At 42.5% G+C, this 26,045-nt stretch overlaps 1 protein-coding gene across 1 annotated transcript in view; it reads left to right on the top strand.

Moving 5' to 3' along the window:
• TAOK1 (TAO kinase 1) overlaps nt 1–25,259 on the top strand; it is a 139,058-nt gene extending 113,799 nt beyond the window's left edge. Inside the window, exons 11-21 of the mRNA XM_068270103.1 lie at nt 984–1,065; nt 3,235–3,402; nt 4,324–4,527; nt 6,369–6,503; nt 8,707–8,943; nt 10,003–10,131; nt 10,306–10,509; nt 15,273–15,512; nt 19,571–19,783; nt 22,314–22,496; nt 22,593–25,259. Coding sequence (XP_068126204.1) covers nt 984–1,065; nt 3,235–3,402; nt 4,324–4,527; nt 6,369–6,503; nt 8,707–8,943; nt 10,003–10,131; nt 10,306–10,509; nt 15,273–15,512; nt 19,571–19,783; nt 22,314–22,496; nt 22,593–23,054 — 2,257 coding nt within the window. The 3' untranslated portion in view covers nt 23,055–25,259. The remainder of the gene's footprint in view (nt 1–983; nt 1,066–3,234; nt 3,403–4,323; nt 4,528–6,368; nt 6,504–8,706; nt 8,944–10,002; nt 10,132–10,305; nt 10,510–15,272; nt 15,513–19,570; nt 19,784–22,313; nt 22,497–22,592) is intronic.
• The last annotated feature ends 786 nt before the right edge of the window (nt 25,260–26,045 follow it).

Raw genomic sequence — 26,045 nt, 5'->3', positions numbered from 1 at the left:
TGGCGGTGTTGGACGAGCTGAGCTCGTCCAGACCGCTCAGCTGGTTAAAGAGAATCTGTATTGTTAAAATCACACAAAAGTAAACATACCAGTGCGTTAGGGGACATCTCCTATTACCCTCTGTCACAATTGCGCCGCTCCCCGCCGCATTAAAAGTGGTAAAAACAGTTTTAAAAAGTTTGTTTATAAACAAACAAAATGGCCACCAAAACAGGAAGTAGGTTGATGTACAGTATGTCCACACATAGAAAATACATCCATACACAAGCAGGCTGTATACAGCCTTCCTTTTGAATCTCAAGAGATCATTTGTGTGTTTCTTTCCCCCTGCATCTCTCATGCACTGAAGTTTCAGGCTGCTCTTTTCTTCCTGCAAACAGCTTTGCCCTTGTCTGTAATTCCTCACTATGTGAAAGCCCAGCCAGCTCAGAGGACGATTTATCTAGCTTGTAAAAGAGAAGAGAGAAGCTGCTCTAATCTAAATAACACACAGGCAGTGTGCATAGAGGGGCTTGGAAGGGGGAGTTCATAGCAGAACCACAACACTGAAGAACTTGGCAGCCTTCCAGACACAGGCCTGACAAGTCTGACAAGAGAGAGATAAGTTGATTTTATTACAGAGACAGTGATAGTATAAAGTGCTGCAGTAAGCCAGAACACATTAGAATAGCTTTTGGAACTTATAGGATGATAAAAAACAGGATGCAATTTTTGTTACGGAGTCTCTTTAAGGTGTACATTACTTTCTTCTTCGATGCAATAAGCGAGAGATTTGTCTCTTGGTCGAATCTGCCCATGCATCGCCTGCTGTATGGCCACCTTTACACAAACTGATATATGGCCTTGATTGCCATGGGTTAAGCTTGCTTTCTTGTATTTCATTTGGCGATATAGGACCCATCTTCATTCATCCACTATATATATTTTGTTAAACATTAGGTTTATTTTATTAAACACATACATTTCTTTCTTTCATGCTACAGGTCTGACTACTTCAGAAACTTTGTAGATTCTTGTCTCCAGAAAATCCCTCAAGACAGGCCAACATCAGATGAGCTACTGAAGGTCCGTGACTAAATTTCAAGAGCACTTTACTGTACAAGACCTTATAATCCTCTGCTGTATTTGTTGATTATACCTTATGTGGCCACATAAGATACAATAAAATGATCCAATTTATGGCATTTCGATAAAATGAACGGTTGTATAGAAAAATCGAAGGGTTTTTTTATTTGTTTGATCGAATTTCTATCTATCTAAATCAGGAGCTGCAGATTTTAATGACCTATTTTTGGGTTAATTGGATGATGTACATTGTCAGTTTTTTGATTTATACAGACCCAAGCAAATTTTTCTGAATTTTCAATCATTTTTCTTCAGAACTGAGGAAAAATGTAACGTGTCTGTGTGTTACATTGGTCATATTTTTCAAATGTTACAATCAAGCAGAAAAATGTATTGTAATTCTCCATGAGAAGTATACAAAACTGTATCTCGTGTTGCCACCTTGTGGCTGGCATCCTAATTTAATTTTTTCCTGGCAGCAAAATGCCACGTTACAGCGCCCCCTCCAGACCCCGTGCACAGCCTGGCCAATCAGTGACAGGCAGCGCTGAGGGGTGGATTGGGACTCCCGATGGTGTCATCACGATCATCGACATGGCGACGGGGGGAGCCCCTAAGGAAATCCCGTTCAGAACGGGATTTCCTTATTGTCATACGCGCCAGCGGCGATAGGAGGGGTGGGAGGGATGCCGCAGGGAGGGGGAAGTCATGTAGCTAGCGCTAGGCTAGCTACATGATTTAAAAAAATAATAAATTCACAGCTGTGAATTTCATAACATTTCTGCATCTTCCAGTATGTTTCAACATGACTCTGACTTTGTTGGAGAGTCTGAAGCCTCACAAAAACACCGTTTTTATTTCATAGTCCTCTCAAACATTAATGCCCTACCTGAAACGCCACATCCCCGCGGCTGGACTCTCACTAAATCCCCCGGGAAAGATTTAGGGTCACTTCCGTGAAGAGGCAAAGCTTTGGGCTGTAGCTCTGCCTCTACTCCCATCAATCTGCGCAGATCTCTGCCTCCTCCCGCCCTGCTGTCTTCTTTCACTGAGAGGGGTGGGGAGGGGCGGAGTTCCGTGCGGATTGATACAAATGGAGGCAGAACTACAGCCCAAAGCTCTGCCTCCCCCGGGCAGCAAAATCCACGACTTTGAAAGTTCTGGATTTTTGCCCCGGGGTTTTGGGGGTGTTAACCTCCTTGGCGGTAACCCCGAACATAGTTCGGGGTAAGCCGCCGGAGGGTGCCGCTCAGGCCCTGCTGGGCCGATTTGTTCAATTTTTTTTTTTGCTGGACGCAGCTAGCACTTTGCTAGCTGCGCCAGCACACTGATCGCCGCCTGCCCGCACACGATCGCCGCTATCCGTCGCACCACACGCCCCCCCCCCCCCCCAGACCCCGTGCGCTGCCTGGCCAATCAGTGCCAGGCAGCGCCGAGGGGTGGCACGGGACTCCCAATGACGTCCCGACGTCAGCGACGTCGGTTACGTCATCCCGCCCAGGGCTCGCTACATGATATAGGAAAAAAAATTTTTTTAAAAAACTGCTGCGCTCCCTCCTGGCGGATTTTTTTATACCGCCAGGAGGGTTAAGTGAGCATTCAGACGCAGGGATGCAGTGTTTCAGGTAGGGCGTCATTGCTTAAGAGGAACAGGATATAAAAACAGGGTTTTTATGAAGCTTCAGAGTCTCTTCAAGTCTATTGCAATAAAACCACTGGAGATGCTTGGAGAGATGTAGTAATCAGGTTAAATTTGGTCCATTCAGCCAAGATGCTAGTCCTTCCACTTTTCAGTCCTCCAAACCTTGCGATAAACTTTGCTTTGACTAAATGAGTCAGAAGGACTTAAAATAAACTATGAAAAGTAAACTATATGCATAGTCTTTTAATCTGTTATTATTGTTGTTCAAAGCTTTTGCAGCCGCCAGCAATCCACGGTATTGTGTAATGTCAATTCTGTAGCGTGTGGTTGGTCCAGTCATTCTGAACTTGCTCAGAAGAACTTGGTCCTTCTATACAGAGTTGTGATATGAAAATGTTAACTCTCCCTAGTGCTCTGTGTCCATCTTATTCGCGTCCATTTGAAACCTATATACAGCCTTTTATTTTCCTGCCGGTAGTATACTATATTTTGTATACATTGTTCTTACTTTTGATATTGTATTACAGCACATGTTTGCTTTGCGTGAGCGACCAGAAACAGTGTTAATGGACCTGATCCAGAGGACAAAGGATGCAGTCAGAGAGCTGGATAACCTACAGTACCGTAAAATGAAGAAGCTGCTTTTCCAGGAGGCCCATAATGGACCTGCTGTTGAAACTCAAGAGGAGGAAGAGGTATGAGATTCACTGTGTAGTACTGCTTAAGAGTACATTGTCACAATTTAACCTCCTTGGTGTTCTGATTGGTTCTGGATTGTAAAGGGGTGCAATGGTTTCCACTTTTAGACCCTAATATTCAGAACTAATCACACTCCTGAGACCCCCCTAGTTTAGGCAGCCCCCCCCTCTATGGTGAGATTGCTGGTTGTCGTTATGTGACGGACGACGATCTCACCCAAGAGATCGGGAGTCTTGGAGGACATGGAGGGGACTGTCCATATCTCTGGGAGAGAAGTTTTTAATTGTGCTCTGCTCTCTGCAATAACCTGCATTGTTGTAACCCCCGACCCAGGCTCGAGATTATCGCTAGCAGCATGTTTTTCACCCCAAGCCTGGGTCGGGAATACCGCTAGGGGAGTTAAAGAAACTCGGAGCTTAAAAAAATAAAAATTTATACACACCTGGGGCTCCCTCCAGCCCCATCCGCTCGGTGCCACACCGCCGTCCTCCGCTGTCTGCAACTTCGGTATCGGGTCTCGTTACTTCTGTCAGTCGGAGCCAGTTTGACGTAAGTGAAGTGCACTGTTTGCTTACCTCTCCAGCAGCTGCTGGAGAGATATGTAGAGGGCGCACTTCTGCATAGACTGGCTCCGACTGACTTAAGTGACGGGACCCGATACCGGAGCTGTAGACAGCGGAGGACGGCGGTGTGGCACCGAGCGGATGGGGCTGGAGGAAGCCCCAGGTGTGTATAATTCTTTTAATTATTTTTTTAAGCTCTGGTACACTTTAAAGAAATTTCCACATTAAAGATGGAAGTTTGGATTCATTTAATTTTGAATTTTCCTTGATTCTAAGAGAATCAGCCTGAGGAGGAGGCGGCGTGTGGTGTTTAAATGATGATAATTCTTTCACTGAATTTTCCCCCCCCCTTAGGAGCAAGACCATGGAGTTGGAAGAACGGGAACAGTGAACAGCATCAGCAGTAATCAGTCTATTCCCAGCATGTCCATTAGTGCCAGTAGCCAAAGCAGTAGTGTGAATAGTCTTCCAGATGCTTCAGATGACAAGAGTGAACTGGACATGATGGAAGGAGATCACACCGTGATGTCAAACAGCTCTGTTATTCATTTGAAACCAGTGAGTTTTCCAATATTAAACTTATTGTATATTTTGTTAACCTCCTTGGCATTCAGTTTCTGCTGGATTTCTGTGCAAAAAGTGTTTGTTAATTTTCATAACCCTTTTTCCTGGAACTTACCAAAATGTGTCAAGCAAGGGTCTAGTAAACATTTTGAGTATAATAAAAGCTTGAAACACAAAATCATTTAGGATGTTTTTTTTTTTTAAAGGAATGTCACTGAAGAGCTGAAGAGTTGATACGCTAGTTAATGAGGCTTTTTAACCTTCTTGCCTTGGTTTTCCCCTCCAAAAACAAACCAAAAAGTTGCAAAATGTATAAATGCTGTAAAGTATATGAAAAAGTGAGCATAATTTCAACAAGAATAAATAAAACATATGGACAGTTAAGTGACAAGACAATATACCCTATACAGCGCTGCAGAGGATGTTTGCTCTATATAAATACAAAATAATAATACAGTAGAATCCCTTTATAGAAAACTCCAAGAAACCAGGAAAAGTAGTTTACTATATCAGAATTTGTCTTACATTGTATATTTTATACAGATGCATTTGCTGGGAATTGAAGACTGAGGTTTACTTTATCACAGTAAAACTTTATAGTAAATTCTATTGCACAGCAGCTGCGTATTAGGCTGTAGATTTTTGTTTTAGCCACTAGATGGCAGCTGAACACTGCGCAAGGTGCATCTTTGGTAGTAAATTTTCACTTTCAATTGGCTAACGTTAAAGGACACCTGAGGCGAAAATAAATTAATGAAATAAATGATTGTACCTATCTTCCTTCTCCTAAAAAATGACTTTTTAAGATCTTCCACAGTTTTATTTTGTTTAAATTTACTTTTTAAGTTTTAACTGTTTTATTGTTTTTGCTAAATTACACATTCGTTGAAGTATGTCAGAGGTAAAATTTATGAACTTTTGACCCTTTTAATCTCTTTCCTGCTCTCAAAAGCCATTTTCTGCTAGGAAAGTGTTTTATTATTAGAATTTCTTATCCATGAGGGCCACACTGTGGTCACGTCCTGCTTGAGTCAGGACTGAGTCAGCCACTTACATACTTGATGGTTAACTCTTTCAGGCAGAGAAATAAAAAAAGGAACACAGCATAGTTATTTGTGTGCTAGGCACTGTACATACCCATGTCTATCATGTCACATGTTACCTCCGGTATCATTTAAAGGGAACCCAAGGTGAGGGTGGATATGGATGTTGAAATGTTTATTACCTTTTAAAAAAAAAAAAATGCACGTTGCCTGGCTGTCTTGCTGATCCTCTGCCTCTAATAATTTAAGCCATAGACCCTGAATAAGCATGTAGATCCAATTTCTGACAAAATCAGCTGCAGGCTTGTTTCAGGTTTGTGATTTAGACCCTACTGACCAGAAAGATCACCAGGATTGCAAGGCAACTGGTATTGTCTAAAATAAAATAAATATGGCAGCTTCCATAGGTCTTACACCTCGGGTTCATTTTAACTTCCTAAGTATGGCAGTCTAAGCCCGCAAAATCCACTGAGAAAATGCTAGACAGGTGCAAGGAAGATTTCAGGTTGCGTTACATAGAAGCATCCTTTTAGGCCCCGTTTCCACTAGGGGTCATACTGCATTATTTCCCTCACATAAATTTGGTAGTGGAATCACAGCAACATCAATAGGCTGCTTCCGAATTTGCGTGCAGGGGGAAAAAAAGCACTAAAGCATAGGTCTTCATATAAATATATATTTTACTAAAAGGTATTTTTGGATTATTAGTATTAGTATACTGTATATGAAGTGTTATAAGATGATACCCTGTAAACTCAATATGCTGCAACAATTTCCTGTCTTACTTTGAAGGAGGAAGAAAATTACCCTGAGGAATCTGAATCTAGGATGCGTCCATCAGAGCCACAGTCTCCTCCCCAGGCTACCCGCCACAAGCCTCACTATCGCAACAGAGAGCACTTTGCCACCATTCGTACTGCCTCGCTGGTAGGTTCATTTTTCTTTATTTTTTAGTCCTTTTACAGCAGGTCTCCTCCCTAAAGACAAGGTCTTCAGAACAGATTTGTGGTTGGCTATACACTGCTCAGTTTTGGGGAGCAAATCGGTCTTCCTATCTGATAAATGTATCAAATCGACTTTGCAACATGGCTGCCCAATGGATCTTTTGAACAATATTCCATCAGGCGTCCAAGGACTGGATCAGGTGTCCGGCGATAACCGCGCTCAATTTCCCAACGACTGACAAACCTTCTGGCAGTTGACTCCTCCCCCCCCCCCCCCCCCCTGTGTAATTGTGCCCATGTGTAGTGTTGAAGACTCACCTGTCACGTTAGCACAAATCCTGGCCTCTCATACATTGTCTGACACTCCATCTGTAGTGGACATCTATAGGCGCTTTTGTGTGCCAATATTCAGTTGTACTAAACGCCTTTTATACATTTTTTACTTAGGGCCAACTTACTAATTGACTTGAAATCTGAAAATAATTCTGTTGATGCAGAAATATGCAAATGTGACTGTACTTCTATGCAGTTGTTTGAATATAGACCAGTGAAATGCTTTTACTGAAAGATTTGATTTATCCATTTTACAATAGCTTTTCATAATTAGTATATTTCTGTGCCATATTAGTTAGCATAATTCTCAATCGTCTCAAAATTATTTGCAACTCAATAACAATCTTACTGACTAATTTGCACTTACTCGAAGAGCTAATGCGGTGATTGGAGGAGGGCCCTGGTGCGGTTAGATTCTCTGCGCATTTTGCTTTGTAGTATTTTTTTTTTTGTTTGCTTTAAGTTTCATCTGTAAATCACTGTATCTTATAGTACACAACATTAAAGAGACTCTGTAACAAATTTTTCAGCCTTAGTTCTTCTATCCTATAACTTCCTATGCCTGTTCTAATCTGCTCTGGCTTACTGCAGTCTTTCCTAACTGCACTGTCTCTGTAATAAATCAATGTATCTTTCCTCTGTCCTGTTTGTCGGGCTAAAGCTTGAATGTGTGGAATGTGCAGGGCTGCTTGTGATTGGATAGAAGCGATACACACCCTCTGCAGGCCCCCTGCATACTCTGAATGACTCACACTCTATGCTTAGCTGAGCCTATTAGAAGCTGGTTAGTTTGTTTGTAAACACTGCCTAAAACTGTTAATTACAAGCCAGGATTGCAGCAGAGAGTGGCAGAAACAGCACAGAGGGGCACAGGAGAAAATAAGGAATAGAATGGTATGCTTTTTATTGTAAGAATATTAGAGTACAGATTCTCTTTAAAGAGAATCTGTACTCTAATATTCTTACAATAAAAAGCATACCAATCTATTCATTATTTTCTCCTGTGCCCCTCTGTGCTGTTTCTGCCACTCTCTGCTGCAATCCTGGCTTGTAATTAACAGTTTTAGGCAGTGTTTACAAACAAACTAACCAGCTTCTAATAGGCTCAGCTAAGCATAGTGTGTGAGTCATTCAGAGTATGCAGGGGGCCTGCAGAGGGTGTGTATCGCTTCTACCAATCACAAGCAGCCCTGCACATTCCACACAAGCTTTAGCCCGACAAACAGGACAGAGGAAAGATACATTGATTTATTACAGAGACAGTGCAGTTAGGAAAGACTGCAGTAAGCCAGAGCAGATTAGAACAGGCATAGGAACTTATAGGATAGAAGAACTAAGGCTGAAAAGTTTGTTACAGAGTCTCTTTAAGGGCCCATTTCCACTATACCTAGGCGAATCTGCATAGAAAAAAAAAAACTTGCGGATTTACATGCGTATGCAAATTCACGTGCGTTTGCAGGCATTTTTCATGCATATTCGCATGCATATGCGAGGTTTTTTACCGTCGCCATTAATTGCTATTGACTTCCGCATGCGTAAACCAATACGCGGAAGCGCTTAAACCGTGCGTAAAATTGTGACAAAAAGGCACCTGTTTCCCAACCCCCCCCCACCTGCGGGTGCAAGATAATTTCGCCTGTAATGGAAACAGCCCCATTGACTTGTATTGTCATGCGAATCTGCATGCAGAAAATGCGTGCAGCATTGCGTCAGTGGAAACGGGCCCTTAAGGAGTTTTTTGCAAAGCAATATATCCTTGTGCATTATTTCAGGGGCAGGAAAAACACACGAAATATCTGGTTTTGGGGCATCTCATATGGCAGACAAAATGATCCGTGATCTGTTGTCCTCAGGTGACGAGGCAAATCCAGGAACATGAGCAAGACTCAGAGCTGCGGGAACAGATGTCTGGATACAAACGCATGAGGCGGCAGCACCAAAAGCAGCTGATGGCACTGGAGAACAAGCTGAAGGCCGAGATGGACGAGCATCGGCTCCGACTGGACAAGGATCTGGAAAACCAACGGAACAACTTTGCTGCAGAAATGGAAAAACTTATAAAGAAACATCAAGCAGCTATGGATAAAGAGGTGAGCTGCGATAGAACATAAATGATCTTTGTCTATGGAAGAGATGCTTTTCTGCTCTATAGAACTGTAGTATACTGGGTGAAAGATGCAATGGACCTTACTGCCATAACCTGAGAAATTTACAGTGAACCTGAAGGGAAAAAGTGTCCCTGAGGGGGGTACTTACCTCGGGAGGTTTAATAATCTGGATCCTAAAGAGGCTTTCCCTGTCCTCAGCAGAGGCGAGTCAGTGGTGGGACCCAAAAGTCCGCTTGTTACCGCTGTGTGCAGGCGCACTGGTACCTTTCTGCTCGGGCGCACATAGCTGAACCCAATATGGTCTGCTCTAATGCACAGGAGGAGCCTGGGTGGAAAGCTGCTAGTGCACCGGCACACAGTGGTGAGTGTTATTGTTTTGGTTTGTTCAGGGGTGCCAGTGCTGGATCATGCTGGCTGAGGACAGGGAAGCCCCAATAGGGTCCAGAGGCTCCCCCCTCCTCTGGTAAGTATTTGTTTTCTTTGTTTGTTCTTAACTTAGATTCTTTTTAAAGTGGACCTGAACTCTTTCACAGGACAGAAGGAAAGCATAGAGAAATCCACCCTGTATGTATTTAGAGAGTTTAGCCTGTCTAGTTCCCCCTCATATGTGACTAATCACATGTGTCATTTGAGCTCTTAGCTATGTCAGCTAGGAATCTCGGCAGCTTCTGCAGAGCAGCTAATAATGTCTGCTCCCATGAAAGCGGGACATAGAAACACTGTAGGCTTATTGCAGGGTTTATATCTGCTGTAACAGTTTTCTTAAAGGTTTTTATGCTGTTGCTTTACGGTATCTTTTAAAGCAGAAAGGAAGTTCTGGGGTCAGGTACGCTTTCATTCAAAATGCTGAAGTTTCACAGAAATCTTAGTTCTACTAAACCTTCGTTCTTGTTCATGTAGAATATTTTTCTCTTGTGGTGGTGTTTTTTTTTGTGTGAATATATCTGACATGCTAGAGCTACAATATGTTCCCCAAAATGTGTAGTTCTGAAAGATAATTTATTTTCTTTGTGAATATGATTTATTTTATTTGAATAACAGTTGAAGTTGATGGCTAATGAAGAGAAGAAATTCCAGCAGCACATCCAGGCCCAGCAGAAGAAAGAGCTGAACAGTTTCATAGAGTCACAGAAGCGGGAATATAAATTGCGCAAGGAACAGCTGAAAGAGGTACAACATATCATTATGTATACAATTTCTCCACATTTTACCAAAGTATGATTGTATGATGCGGATAAGATATTGTGCACAATATTTACTTTATCTAGTATATCACTTTAGCCAGGAATCCTATACATTATCCATTTAATTACTACAACTGACTTAGGCTTTTTGGTATATTAGGAACTGAATGAAAACCAGAGCACTCCCAAGAAGGAGAAGCAGGAGTGGCTATCAAAGCAGAAGGAGAATTTCCAGCATTTCCAGGCGGAGGAAGAAGCCAACCTCCTGCGGCGCCAGCGGCAGTACCTGGAGCTGGAGTGCCGTCGGTTCAAGCGGCGGATGCTTCTCAGTAGACACAATCTGGAGCAGGATCTGGTTAGAGAGGTAAATAACCCTTTCAATGCCATTTGCAACAAAGTAATATAGGCAGAAGCTGAATCTATATAGTGATAATTATATATTGACAATTTGAAGATTTCATTTCAGCTACTGCTGGCATGTCAAGCTTGTATTGTCAAACTAATTGAAAGTTCAAGAGATGGGTGGTTTCCCATTGCTACAGATGAGATATGGTTTTACAAAAGCACCTCTTACACGATTGAGGTTCCCATAGCTTTGAAGCTATGTCTAAAGCTCCATATAAAAGCTTGATCACTGTCGTTTTTAAAACAAGGGATCCCTGATGGTTTGGAACAAACTGCGTCAATGCATGTTTCAATTAAATGTGTGCACCACCACAGTATAATGACCAGATTGTTGGCGGAAGCAGTAAACCTGCAGGCCTGAATGTGCATGACTAGCCACACGAGTTGTTTGAGTGGAGCAATCATTTGGCATCGTTCGATGTGAATGTCCAACAATGATTATCATCTGGACCGATCCGCCAAGACAGATCGCTCTGCATGGATATTAAGCATTCTTTTACCATCGTTAGTACATTTTTAAACTATTCTAGGCCAACCCTTTGTTCCTTGTTTTTTTCGGGTGAACGTGGGTACGGAGCTTAACCACTTCCGGGTTTCGGGTGGTTTTGCTGATCTGTGCTGCGGGGGCTCTTCAGCCCCGCAGCACAGATCAGATAGCAGCCTGGGCGATCAGACCCCCCCGATCCCCCTTCCCCCCCTAGGGGGATGTCCTACTGGGGGGGGGGGGGTCTGATCGCCGCCGGCTGTTTGCGCTTGCGGGGGGGGGCTCTTCAAAGCCTCCCTCCGCAGCGCTTTCTGGCCCTCCTTCCCCTCCCTCTCCCTCCCCCTGTGAGCGGCGCAGGACGGAATCCGTCCTGCGCCGCCTCAGATAGGCTTCAGCCTATCAGATGCCGGCGATCCCCGGCCAATCAGAGGCCGGGGATCGCCGATCTCCTCTACGGCGCTGCTGCGCAGCAGCGCCGTATGTATGTAAACAGCGGGGAAGATCTTCCCCGCGTGTTTACATTTACCCTGCGAGCTGCGATCGGAGGCTCGCAGGGTGTTCACGGAGACACCCTCCGTGAACTGACATGGAAGCCATGGAAACCACTTCAGGATTCAGGGGCGTACTTATGCGTACGCAGAATCCTGAAGTGGTTAATAGCTAACGGTGCACTGTGGTAACCCAGATAAATGATTGTGATTATGTAGAAGAAATCAATGGCTTGTCTGATTGGTCACATATTCGTGTGGTAATGAAAGGCTCATGGACAGCCAATTTGTTCTCTCACCGCTCATCAGAAATGTTAAAGGACCACTATCATGAAAAATTTAAAATGCATATGTATAAAATATACATTTCTTCCAGAGTTAAATGCACTATACATTTCTTTTTTTCCTGTTTTGCAGTAGGCAGTAAAAATCTGACAGATCTTGGACTAGTCCATCTCCTCATTGGAGCTTCGCAAGGTTTACTTTATTTTCAAAAACACAGAATGGGAGAGGTTTGATCCAACTGCCAAAATAGTGCGAGCAACTAGGGATGCTGACCAGCATATTTGTATTACTCTTTTCCATACAGTGCTTTTGTGAAGAATAAAGTAAATACTCAGGTTCCTCCATGACTAAATGGACTAGTCCAATACCTATTGTAAGAGACAGCAACATAGTAAAAAAGTAATTTATAGTAAACTTTATTGTGAAGCAATTATAGATTGTATACATATGCTTATATATGCGATTGTATACATATGCTTATATATGCATCTAAATGTGTTCCTGATCGTGGCCCTTTTAACAAGTTCTAACATACCGTACTCAACAGTATGGATGGTCAGTGAGATGCAACTAATTCTGAGTTGAAACAGGATTAGTGCCCGGGCACTATAAGTGCTTTTCTGAGCGCCTTTTGGCCTCCAGAGCTTTCTGAGAGCTTTTTTTTTTTTTAAACCGCTCCCATTGACTTGCATTAAAATCACGGTAAAATTGCAATCGTGGTAAAATCATGTGATTTTACCGTGATTGCAATTTTACCACGATTTTAATGTAAGTCAACGTGAGCATTTTTTGAAAAGCTCTTAGAAAACTCCGGAGACCAAAAAGCGCTTATAGTGTGTCTGAGCCCTTACGAGTCATCGGGCCAAGAGTAGGAAAGCTGGTTTACTTACCTGGGGCTTTCTCCAGCCCCCTGCAGCTGTCTGTCCCACGCTGTCCTGGGGTCCCCGCACGGTGCAGAGGATGACCCCGAGGTCGTCTTTACTGCGCCTGGATGAAGTGCCACTGTCAATCAAGCCCAGCAGAACTACTGCACCTGTGCAGTATGCTGTGGACATCAAGGGCTTGATTGACAGTGGCGCTGCACGCAGGCACAGTAAGGACTACCTCGAGGTCGTCATCTGCACCGTGCGGGGACCCCGGGCCAGCAACTGTGAACAGAGCTGTCAGCATGGGACAGACAGCTGCAAGCGGCTGGAGAAAGCCCCAGGTAAGTAAATCGGCATTCCTAGGACTCCTTTAAACAAATTTTGTGCACAAATTTATGCAGCTTGAAATAACAGACTGTGTGTGTGTCTGTGTGTGTTTGTGTGTTTGTGTGTGTGTGTGTCTTTTTGTGTGTGTGTGTCTTTTTGTGTGTGTGTCTTTTTGTGTGTGTGTGTGTGTGTGTGTCTTTTTGTGTGTGTGTGTGTGTGTGTGTCTTTTTGTGTGTGTGTGTGTGTGTGTGTGTGTGTGTGTGTGTGTGTGTCTGTGTGTGTGTGTGTGTGTCTTTTTGTGTGTGTGTGTGTGTGTCTCTTTGTGTGTGTGTGTGTGTGTGTGTGTGTGTGTGTGTGTGTGTGTGTGTGTGTGTGTGTGTGTGTGTGTGTATCTTAAATTGTCTTTTGATCTTCTCAACATAAAACCAAATTGCAATATAAAGAAATGCGATTTTAAATTATTTCTTCTACACGTAATGGAAGCGCTACTTACTGGGGGCTACCTCCAGCCCCAAGCTCCCAGGATGTCCCTCGCCGCAGCTCTGCCCGCTCAGTCCGCTCCGGGCCACACGTGGCGGTGATTGACAGCGCCGCTAACGCAGGCGCAGTGCAGAGCGACCCGGAGGTCGCTCAGACGTCATCGCAGGGGACCGGGACGGACCTGCGGCGAACGGCTGCGGGCAGAGCTGCGGCGAGGGACATCCTGGGAGCTTGGGGCTGGAGGAAGCCCCCGGTAAGTAGCGCTTATTTTATAAAAATCTCCCTGATGACTCCTTTAAGATACAGTAGAGAACTGCATTTTTTATTTTTAATACTGCTTCAGACCACATTTGTTTGGTGGATCAGGCTTTACTTTAGTATAAACTACCTTGCGAATATTGAATATGCCTGGCAACTAAAAAGTTGTTGTTAAATAGATTTTTTTTTTTTTTTTTTTTTAGCTCCTCCAAAGTATATAGTTACCAGTTCTTCTTTTGTTGGCAGAAACTCCACATAACGGACACAGGCCTCAATTCGCTAAGCTTTATCAAACACTTTATCAAACGTTTGATAATTAACCTCATGAGTAAAATCTAATTTTGAATTCTCTAAGGTGTTATGGATTTATCGAATGTTTTAACAATAAAACGTTCAATAAATCTATAACACTTTAGAGAATTCAAAATTTGATTTTGCTCATGAGGTTAATTATCAAACGTTGATGGTGTTTGATAAAGCTTAATGAATTGAGGCCATAGTCAGTTACCAGAGTTCTGTTATAAGTGTATCATTAATCAAGTGGCAGTTTGAGGTTGATTTGCCATATTTGTTATATGAACAGTTTTCAGTGTGAAATGTATTTACGGTTCCTTCACTGGCTCAGCCAAGCAGGTTGTCAAGTGTTTTTTCTATGGGTGGTTTACATGGACCTTTGAGTTTGACATAATTTTAAAATGTTTTCTGATCAGCTGCTCCTAAACTGCAAATCGGTGTCGTCAGTTTCTGCTAGTGTACGCAGATCTTTGTCTTCAGTTTGCATTCAAGTTTACTTCAGGTTGGCACCAGTTTTTCACTCAGTAGTATAGCAGAGACATGAGCTGAAATTGCAGTAACGTGATTTTAAGATCTATAAACAATAGGTCTTAAAGAGCTTCTGAAGCGAGTCTAAATCCCCTTTTTGAACTTGTATTTATGTTAAGCAGTATAATCTCTGCTAAACCGCCGCTATCCCGCGGCAAAAAGAGGGGTTTATACCCCCCAGATCCCCTCTGATGTGTCCGGGGAGCGCTTCCTCATAGAGGCAGAGCTAATGGCTGTAGCTCTGCCTCTTAGTGCGTCAATCCCGGCTGATCGCCGCCTCTCCACGCCCCTCTGTCTTCTCAGGGAGAGGCGGAGATCCGCGAGGCGATTGATGCGCATGGAGGCAGAGCTGCAGCTCATAGCTCTGCCTCCATGAGCAGCAAAATCCACGACCAAGAACGTCGTGGATTTTGCAGGGGGGATTTGGGGGGTATAAACCCCTCGTTTTGCAGAGGGATAGCGGCGGATTAGGAGGGCTTATACTGCTTAACATAAAAACAAGTTCAAAAAGGGGATTTAGACTCGCTTCAGAGTCTCTAACACATTCAGGGCGAAACAGTTTACATATGTATTATTTTATTGTGTCAAGGAGTATGAAAGACATTCTTATCCCCTACCTACAGTGTTCTGAATGTGTTTTCTTCTCTCGTTTTTTGTTCCAATGGATGTCAATGTGGTTAATCTAAGCAAATTTCTTGGCGTTAATTAACAGGAACTGAATAAGAGGCAGACACAGAAGGACCTGGAGCATGCAATGCTGCTACGACAGCACGAGTCCATGCAGGAATTAGAGTTTCGGCATCTCAATACCATACAGAGAATGCGTTGTGAGCTCATAAAGTTGCAACACCAAACTGAACTCACAAACCAGCTGGAATACAACAAGAGGCGGGAACGGGAATTAAGACGCAAGCATGTCATGGAGGTCCGGCAGCAACCCAAGAGTCTAAAGGTATTTTGCCATGTATTCATGAGAGGAAGTGTGGAGCTACATAGCCAATTTCCAGTAAGGTTACCTGTGTAATAATGATTCTGCATATCAGTGCAGGATAATTCCTATCAAAGTTAAGCTACGTACACACATACGACAACGATCGTTCGTTGTGAACGACGACCGAACTTTTAATTGACGAAAGAAAGACCTAAGTAAAGTTAGCTTTTAAAGGTGTGTAACGATCTGATCGTTAGAACGAAAGTTACATCATGTAAAGCAACTATTGCGCTTGCACATAAAAATGAAAAGTTCCATGGAGAAATGGCGAAATGCGCATGTCAAGCCTAGTACGAACAACAGATTTCCAATGATGTACTACTTTTGCAAACGATTGTCGTTGGAAAAAATCCGCCAAGCTAGATCGTTCGTTTTTAACGATCTAGCTTGTCCGTCATTAGACTTAATGGTCGTTGGCTGCTTTTTTTTTTAAACGATCGTCGTTTGAAATGATCGGGGAACGATCGTTTCAAACGACTATAGTCACGTGTGTGTACGCACCTTTAGACTTTTTCAGACTGGTGTGAGAGCCTTATTATAGAGCTCTTCTTTGCATGTTGCCTAGCTTCACACACCTTTTAGGCAGAACACAACAGGCTTGATTCATCAAAGTATATAGACCGCACAACCTCCTGTTGCTCGCACTAATAAATCAGCGCAACTTATTTTTTTACCCCTGCACGGCAGCATACAATGTGTAACTAAGCAGCGGCCACTCCTTACAAATGCCGTGCAATAGTGATGTGTCGCTACTGCAATATTTCACTAGCGTGGCCGCTACTATGTTAATTAACATAGTTACTAATTGCATAGCAACTGTTAATTAACATAGTAGCGGACGTGCTAGTGAAGTATCACGGTAGCGACACATCACTACCGCGTGGCTACGCGTCCGCTACTTAGTTACCCACGCTACGCTGCCACTAGCGCGCAGGGGGAAAAATTAAGTTGCACGCTGATTTATTAGCAAGAGCAATAAGGAGGTTGCTTGCACTATATACTTGATATACTTGATACTTGATATACTTGGTTGCTTGCACTATATGATGATTCAACCCCAATGTCTGCTTCTGTACAGCACAGTGCTGCTCAGTTTTATGCAGCTTTTTTTTATGTATTAACCTTCCTGGCGGTAAGCCCGAGCTGAGCTCGGACTATGCCACGCAGGAAGATATCTCAGCCCCTGGTGGGGCGATTTTCGCCATTTAAAGTGCTGTGCGCGCAGCTAGCACTTTGCTAGGCGCGCGCACAGCTTGATCGCGGCGATCGCCCGCACGCAGCGGCAGAAGAGAGAGCCCTGCGCTGCCCGGACCAATGAGTTCCGGGCAGCGCTATGGGCTGGATCGGAGGCGTCTGACGTCCATGACGTCATTCTGATCGTTGCCATGGCGACAGGAGAAGCCAAACAGGGGAGCGCGTTATATACGCGTTCCCCTGTTTGCTATTGATGCCGGCGACGATCGCACTAGAGGGACACATGCGCCCTTTAGTGGTGTTTCATGTAGCTACCACTCTGGTAGCTTTACATGAAACAAAAAAAAAATTTAAAAAAAAAAAGGATTTTTGCCTATTTGGCAAAAAAAATTAACCGCCAGGGAGGTTAAAAATGCTTTTTGGTGGTGTATAGTTGTGACTTCAATAACACAGACTAGTTAATTAACATTTCAGCATCCCTTCTTTAGGCCTGGGACACACTAGAAAGCGCAAAGCACTATCGCATTCACTAGCGATTTGTAATAGAGTTTAGGAGCAATTTTCCTGCTCGCATACAATACATAAGAATGGAAACGCTCCCAAAATGCTACATGTCCTGCGATTGCGATTTCCCTAATCGCAATCGATCTAGTGGAATCTGCTCCATCCATTTAAAGCGCTCCCTAAATGCTCTAGTGGGTTTCAGCCTTTAATCTGAATCAAGAGAATAACTTTTTAACTTAGACAGTTTTTAATAAATTCAGACCATGTTTGCATAGTCACTTAAAGTAATAATAGAATTTGTAGTTCAGGCTCTCATTCAGATAATCTGGCAGTGAATATTTGTTGGGAATAGGAGGACAGAACAAGCAGGAGGATTTACACTGAAAGCTGCACTGAAAAGTATAAGTGATTGACTATACACAATACATGCGGTTTGACTGTTTTTTTGCTCTTTAGTGTTTTTCGTTCTCCACCACATATAAAGTATATATGGTTAAAAATGGATAGAGACAAATGGCAAGGTGTTAACAGAGCAACTTCTACTTTTCCTCAAAATCTTTTGAATAGTTTTTGTTTTGTAAGAAAACGCTGCTGTTTTTTGTCAGCTAATTATTGTAATTTTACGTTAAAGTCTAATTTGAAAGTTTTTCCTTTGTTATTGGGAATTGAACTGTGGATACTAAGCAGCGATGAGTGGCTTCTTTTTGTACTGCCGCGGATGTTTTGTTGGGATGACTGCAATATAATTATTTTTTTTCTGGGCTAATTTGAGTGTTTTCTTGTTTGCGGAGATAGAATGGTATTTCTGTGACACATGAAAACATTTACGTCTTGTGCATCCTGAACAATAGGATCACAATGCAATGGTATTGTAAAATCCTAGCCTGTGCTTGTGGACCCATACAGTGAAACATACAGGATATAGACTTTATGCTTGCACTGCGCAGGTCGCCCGCTAACACTGCATGCTGTGCAGTTTTCTGTCAGAAAACATTGCACTGCAGATGTGCCAGTGTGAAAGGGTTATTGAAATATCATTGTATTGGGTTGTGATGCGATTATATTGTCCGTTGCGATGCAACCAATGTAGTGTAAAAGGAGGCTTATACTAAATCCATTCCCATTCTAGTGTGTGCCACAACAAAGGGGACCCACCAAGGCCCCAAAATGACTAGGTGGTGGTCCGATAGTTGTACATACCTTAATGTAATTAAAGTGACACTGAAGTGAAAAAAAAACGTATGATGTAATGATTTGAATGTGTAGTACTGATAATTAATTGAACATTAGAAGTAAATACAAATCTTGTATTTCAGTTTTTAGACTTATAGCTTTTTTTTATTTATTTATAACATTACATAATTCTGTCATATTTGCAGTCACAAGCCACACGGTGTATTTTAAACTATAACTCAAGCAGAGCTAATGACTTCTTTCAACTCCCCTGCAGTACAAATCTTATCTAAATCAGTCTCTGTTCCTTTGATGTATAAGTGCTCCAGAAAACAGCGACTCAAGTTGCGTCGGAAAACTCAGAGAACCTCTTTTGCATAGATAACTGACGTTTCTTAACTCTTCCTGTGCTGAAAACCATATGAGACTCATATCTGTGCTACTAATGTTCTTTTTCTTAGCTGTACTACACATACAAATCATTATCTCCGAAGTTTATTTTCACTTCAGATTGCCTTTAAATTGCACTACTTTGTAATCTACCTGGTGCACGGCCCTATTAGAGTGGTTGACAAGTCTATTAGTAGGTAGTCCACAGAGCAGAATACTACAGAAGTTGAGGTGAGATATTATATCAGCATTTTATTCCTGAGAGAGAAGCCTGTGTGAAGGCGAGCAGATCACGGTCTAAAAATAGTTTTCCATCAACCAATTGCATATATGATCATCAGCCTGGTTAAGATGACTGAACTCCATTGGAACATGGAAGGTTTTTGTTTTTTAACTTCCCTGGCGGTTTTTCCCCAAATGTTAGGGTCTAAAAACAGTGCATTTTTTTTGGGGGGGGGGGGGGGGGGGGTTGGCAAAACCGCTCCTGGCTGCTATTTTCTTTCTTTTTTTTCCCCTCCCTCCACCCCAAGTTGGACTCTGGGAGGTTACACCACCGGAGGTAAATGTTAGTTTGCTGTCAGCAGGTTCTGTCACCATCATTTTGGCTATGTTACATGTGGAGGCTTGAGTCCTATCTCAAGGTTTGGTGCCCTTTAACAAACGAGACCCATTGTCTGTCCAAATCGGCAGTAAATCCTGTAATAATTTGTCGTTTTATATGCAGTTTTAACTTGTACTTTCTTTCACTGTGTCAATAGTCCAAAGAGCTGCAGATAAAGAAGCAGTTTCAGGACACTTGCAAGATCCAGACGAGGCAGTATAAAGCTTTGCGGAACCACCTTTTGGAAACCACACCAAAGCATGAACACAAAGCCGTTCTCAAGCGGATGAAAGAAGAGCAGACTCGCAAGCTGGCGATACTAGCTGAGCAGTATGACCATAGCATTAATGAGATGTTGTCCACACAAGCAGTAAGTGTGCACTACACACCACACACCTTTTAAAATTATTGCATTATTCGTTCAAGGATTTTGACTCCTACTTAATATATTAACGGATACTAATGTGGATATCATTACATTTCTGTTTAGGAGGCGTTCTGGATTTCTGGTGAACTGTTAGTATAAGTTTTACATTCAGGTCTAAATATCTGCACACCCATCATAATTGCAGAATAAGGCATAATAGATGCCTGAAAAAGACCAGAGCATGGTCACGCGGGATGGAGGACTGACAAAAACCCTACAGCTCCTTATCCCTTTGATTGGTCGCTAAGGCTCTAAAGGCAGGGGGTAGTCTTTGTGTTTTGGGGCCTTTTTTATATTTATTTCAGCAAAGAAGTGCATTGTTTTATGCAACTTTACAGTTGTATGGCCACGGTGCAGGCTGGTGGTCTATAGAGGGTCTCTAAACCACTGAAACCCATCTTTTTAAGTATACATTATACAGTCTTGTGCAAATGAATAGCAACAATGTGCAAAATGTGCAGCTTATCCTTTAATGCCAATTCAAAGTTAATTGAAACACTGAAAAGTTGTTTCAGTAACAAATATGCCCCCATACACGTTTGATAGTACTTTGACATGGTTCAGCATTGATGGAGCAGAGTGGTCTGTACATGCAGATAGGCACCCAGTATAGTAAGTTGGAACTCTTTACTGAAGAAACCGGGCAGGGATTAAATCATGCACAACAGAGTGGATACAGGAATTAACAATCCCATAAAGATCATCACATTTTACACATCGTGACATCTTTTTGCCGTTTAAGGTAATAATGTTAAGTCAAGTCTATAAACAAGCACTATGTTTTTGATTTCAGGATCATGATACCACACATGATACCACACATGATACCACACATGATACCACACATGATACCACACATGATACCACACATGATACCACACATGATACCACACATGATACCACACATGATACCACACATGATACCACACATGATACCACACATGATACCACACATGATACCACACATGCACATAACAGCTTGTCTTTGATTGTGCATATGGCTAATAAATTCTCGATCAATGACGTCAGATGAGTTACCTGGCAAGTCCAGCACACACATTCCACTGTCCTTGAAAATGTCTGTGCACTTTTCGGTATATGGCATGGTACAAAGTCTTGTTGAAAAATCCCTTATTTATTTGAGTAGATCTTAGTCATTTCTGGAATCATTTTGGATTTAAGCACTTTGGTATACATCAAACTGTTAATCATTCCATCAACTGGTGGGACTAATGGTCCATTTCCACCAGCTGAAAAGCATCCGCAGAACATCTTTTTGTTTGGATGTTTCACTAACTGATTTATTTGCTGAGAGGTCAAAGGTTCTTCTTTCTTCTGTCTTACATACTGACACTTGCTAACCCTGCACCTCATAATGGATCTCATCTAAAAAGACTACTTTTCTCTATTCTTAGCCGTGAACTTTGCATATTTCCTTGCCCAGTGTGCCCACTTATGTCACATTTGGAGAATGAGTGGTTGTGCAAGGTTCAGGTGTAGTTTCACACATGCTTTTCAGTCAGCGATGTGATGTCACAATTATTTATGTGTTTAGTACATTTCTAACTGAATGTAATATCAATCTGAAAAATGTTTGAAAGTTAAAGGGGGTCATTTTAGTTACTAAAAAACCTTGGAATTGACATTAAGGGATAGTCAGTGCTTTTTTTTCGCAACGTTGGAGTTAATTTGCGCAAAACTGTAAATGTTGGTGGTTGATTTGATTCAATTATGCTGTAATGTAAACCCTTTGCTTTCATTTTTTTTTCTTCCCCCTCTTCTTACACCTACAAGAGAAAGGGTGCTGCTTTCCTCAAGCTGCTCATGGGCTGCAAAAAAAAAAAGTTAAACTGGCAGAGTAATTTGTTGCTTAGTGATTAAATCACTAGTGATTAAGTCATTAATTGTGAACGAATGCAGCGAAAACCCCCAGCCGCTGTCCCCTCCAAAAGCTTTACGTGCCCATGCATTCATACTTTACCTATCACTCTGTCCCCCGAATGACTGCTCTGTGTTTCTGCATTGACAGTAGCCACACGGGGATCCAATGTGTAAATGCAGCGTGGACACTCAGGGGTCAGCGTAAAAGGTAGAATATAAATGCACCAGGGACACACAAAACATTGGGGGGGGGGGGGGGTGCAAGATGGCGTCACGAGGCAGATTACCTGAAGATTTTATGCTGAAATCGATCAGGAAACTCTCTTGGTCCATTCTGCCCATCATCAATAGATATATGGGAACCTTTACTGTCATCTCTAGATCTAAAGTGTCTACACTAGATTCCGCTGCTGGGTTGTCCTGCTTTTATCTTCCACTGTTAGTCATCACTTCCACTTCTATTGCATGTCCCCATCAGTTGCAGCTTTGTCCTAAAAGGATCAACATTTCCAAGGCCGGCAATATCCTGATAGAGGTTTTTTTCATTGGATCAATCAGTCAGCATGGTAAACAATGTCAATTTGTCTTGCAGCTGCGACTGGATGAGGCCCAGGAAGCAGAGTGCCAAGTACTGAAAATGCAGCTGCAACAAGAACTGGAGCTACTAAATGCTTATCAGAGCAAAATTAAGATGCAAGCTGAGGCTCAGCACGATCGGGAACTGCGGGAACTGGAGCAAAGGGTTTCCCTCCGCAGGGCTCTTCTTGAACAGAAGGTATGCAGAAGCTTGTATTTATGATTTTAAGTTATTTACTGGGCAGAAATTTTTTTGTACCGCAGTCTTAAAGTTTGATTATTTCTTTTATTTTAGATTGAAGAAGAAATGCTGGCTCTTCAGAATGAAAGAACAGAGCGAATACGGAGCCTTCTCGAACGCCAAGCTCGTGAAATAGAAGCGTTTGACTCTGAAAGCATGAGGCTAGGCTTTAGCAATATGATACTCTCCAATCTCTCCCCCGAGGCGTTCAGCCACAGCTACCCGGGAGCTTCTGGCTGGTCCCACAATCCCACTGGAGGCCCTGGACCTCATTGGGGTCACCCCATGGGAGGGCCACCACAAGCCTGGGGCCACCCAATGCAAGGTGGACCCCAACCATGGGGTCATCCCTCAGGGTCTGTGCAAGGTGTCCCTCGTGGTAGTATGATGGGGGTCCGCAACAGCCCCCAGGCTCTGAGGCGGACAGCTTCTGGGGGACGGACAGAGCAGGGAATGAGCAGGAGCACAAGTGTTACTTCACAGATATCCAATGGTTCACACATGTCTTATACATAACTGCAAGAAGAACTTAACGGCCATTCCTTTTGACCATTCAACACAAACTGCCTACAGATGTCCTCACAGCAGCTTTCTCAATGGTACTGAGCAGCTGCAAAAAACAAGGCTTCCTACACATGCTGTATTTTAATCAGTTTGTACAGGGTTTCATGTACGTGTATCTAGTGTATGATTGCATTGGCTGCTGGCTTTATATAGCAGAGAAGCGTGAAGGAGTCGAGCATGTGGTTTCGTGCTGAGGGTGTGGATGCAGATTAGAAGAGTTTGGAGCTGCATTGCTCTTACGAATCAAGACCGGCAAAGTCGCATTTCACCATGAACACTTGGTACATTCCCTGGTTCTCTGATCTATCATTATCCCCCATTTTAAGGCATTGTAAATTCTCAACCTCGAGAGTTCATTGTCTTTTTTTGTCCCCCTTTCTTTTAACTTCCCCTACTCCTGAGTGATGAACCTATTTGGGTTTTCAGTAATGGTATCAACATATTACATGGGGCATAACCATCATTGAATAGATGAGAACATTTCTCATTGATGACGTTCTTTAGCTGCAGTTAGGCCAAAAACTATCTATTCAGGTTCAGGTGTTAGGCGAGTGTTCTGCTTACAGGGATTTTTCAAAGTATTCAGCATTAACCGCGCATGTGGTTGATCTTTACCAGCACTACCTTACTATAATGTGTATATTTCTCATGCAAAAGCTCTCTGCATATATCTGTTTCATTGATTGCTACATCGTACACTGACACTCTGTGTCGGGGATCATTAGATGCAGCCCTGTTTTCTACTAACGACCACATAATCTGTAGATCTTTGATCAGCTTTTTGTTGCTTTCTGATGTACCCAGCTGGAACGCAGTGGATAATTATCTGTTCAGGCTCTATCATAGTGCTTCGTATGAGACTTCTTTGTCAGCAAAGTTTGCAGGCAACTTTTGTACCATTGTAGTGCTTTTCCTATGGGTATTGTGCTTTCTGTATAACAGGAAGTAAAACAAGAGTAGGCTTTAGCAGTAAATCTTTTACAAATACTACTTATAAATAGGTTTGTTTTTTTTGCTCTGTATTGCATATTTTGATCTTGCCACACAACATCCATTTGTTTCTCTGGTTGCCATTGCGCTGCTTGGTGTGCTGCTAAGGGACGTTCTTGCTACAGCCAACAGCGGTCTTGTTTTGTTGCTAGTCTCTTGCAGTGCAGTTCTTTAGTGATTTTGAGCTACATGCACACATATATGTGAGCCAAATAGTTTTTTTGTAGTTGAAGAACCAAGTTAATTCCGCTCCATTCTTACCTCTTTAGGTGCTATTGTTAGTGCCAATAGCAGGAAAGTGAATCCTGCTGCTCGTGGGAGGGTGTGTTTTTAGTCAGGTGGACAAAACATGGAATGTGAGAAGGGGGCTTTATTAGTGATTAGCTTAAGTTTGCTGGACAACAGAGTAGAAGTATAAAATGCAGATTCCCTGATTTTTATCTTTTCGGTGGAGTGTATGCACACTATTCCTCAGTCAGTGATGGTCGTGTCTGGGAGAACCCATGGAGAAGCATATGATTAGTTTGGTCAAGTCATAGATGTGTAAGACTCTGATTTGCTAGTCTTGATCGTGTGCTAAAGCAGGATGTGAGCACAGCAAATCAGAGCTTTGCAAGTCTATCAGCTGACTAAACCAATCATATGCTTCTCCGTGAGTTCTAGACATGACCATCACTATTCCCCAGAACCTACAATTAATCCTTTATTTTAAACACTGGAAATGAAATGAGATGAGGTGGACAGTTGTTATCAGTGCACTGACGCACCCATTGTCACTTATATCTATTTACCTGGCACCTGCTGTACCGGGTATACTTCTGCCCCAGCAATATAACTAGTAGAAATGTTCCTCTGTATGAAAGCAGCATTACATGATACAGCAGAGCAAGTTTAGTCAGACTTCTTCCAACTGGGAGAATATTGGTGTAATGAATGTTCGGAACGTATCGTTCTATGTAATTTGGCATGCTGCTTCTTTTATTTTTTTAAATTCTTACTAAAGTGAACAAGCAGTTGTCACATTCTAGTTGTCGGGTTGTTTAATAATATGGGGAGCAGTTCATAGATTCATATTTCCATTGTGCTACTGTTGAAAATACATCCTTTTCATTTGGGAACCGTTTCATGATGTAGAAGCCATTTTATTAAAATCCTCTCATTCCATCAGCTTATGGGTTTTTTTTCCCAGTTTTACTTTGGCAAAATTGTTATATGTTTATAAAAGGGTTTTATTTTGGAGACCTGTGCAAATGGACTGGTGTGCCGTAGTTTAGACTGGTTAAGGTTTAGGACTTTCCCGCTTTAGCCAGTGGTTTTGCTTACATCTTTTGGTTTCCAGCTGACATACTGGATATTGTAGCCATAAATGCCAAGTCTAAAGCTAACGTTTATAAATTTCCTAGGGACAGAATATAAGTGAGAGAGTTTTCCAGGTATGTAGTCTCTTAAAATGTAAGGCAACTCCTATTTTAATCACCACCCAAGAACACCCCCTCCCATCTGTGTTGACTAAAACAGGTCTCATCTGCTTAAATGAATGCCTATGTTGGTTAAATGTTCCCAAAAATCAGCTCCACAGATTGTGATCGGTTTCAGGCTGAAATCTATTCACAATCTGTTTGCTGTAAAGGTGGCCATACGATCCCTCTCTGATCAGATTCAATCAGAGAGGGATCTATCTGTTGGTCGAATCTGATGGCAAATCGACCAGTGTATGGCCACCTTAACACGATCTAATAGATGGAAAAATCAGTGGTGCTCCTTGTAAATAATCAAAGTGCTTGCTCTTACTATCAATTCACTTGGTGCTTTGAGAGGAGGAGAGGCTCATTATAATAAATTGCACATTTTAAGTGTAGTTGTTCAAGTGCCCTCATTAGGGCCTGAGCACTCTTGCACTTTTCTATGCATCTTTTTGTATTATATTGTAACTGATGTTTCTAAAAAATAATG

The sequence above is a fragment of the Hyperolius riggenbachi genome, chromosome 2 (genome assembly GCF_040937935.1).
Source record: "Hyperolius riggenbachi isolate aHypRig1 chromosome 2, aHypRig1.pri, whole genome shotgun sequence".
Taxonomy (NCBI): Eukaryota; Metazoa; Chordata; class Amphibia; order Anura; family Hyperoliidae; genus Hyperolius; species Hyperolius riggenbachi.
The sequence above is the reverse complement of the archived record's forward strand: the minus strand, read 5'-3'. Positions and strand labels throughout refer to the sequence as shown.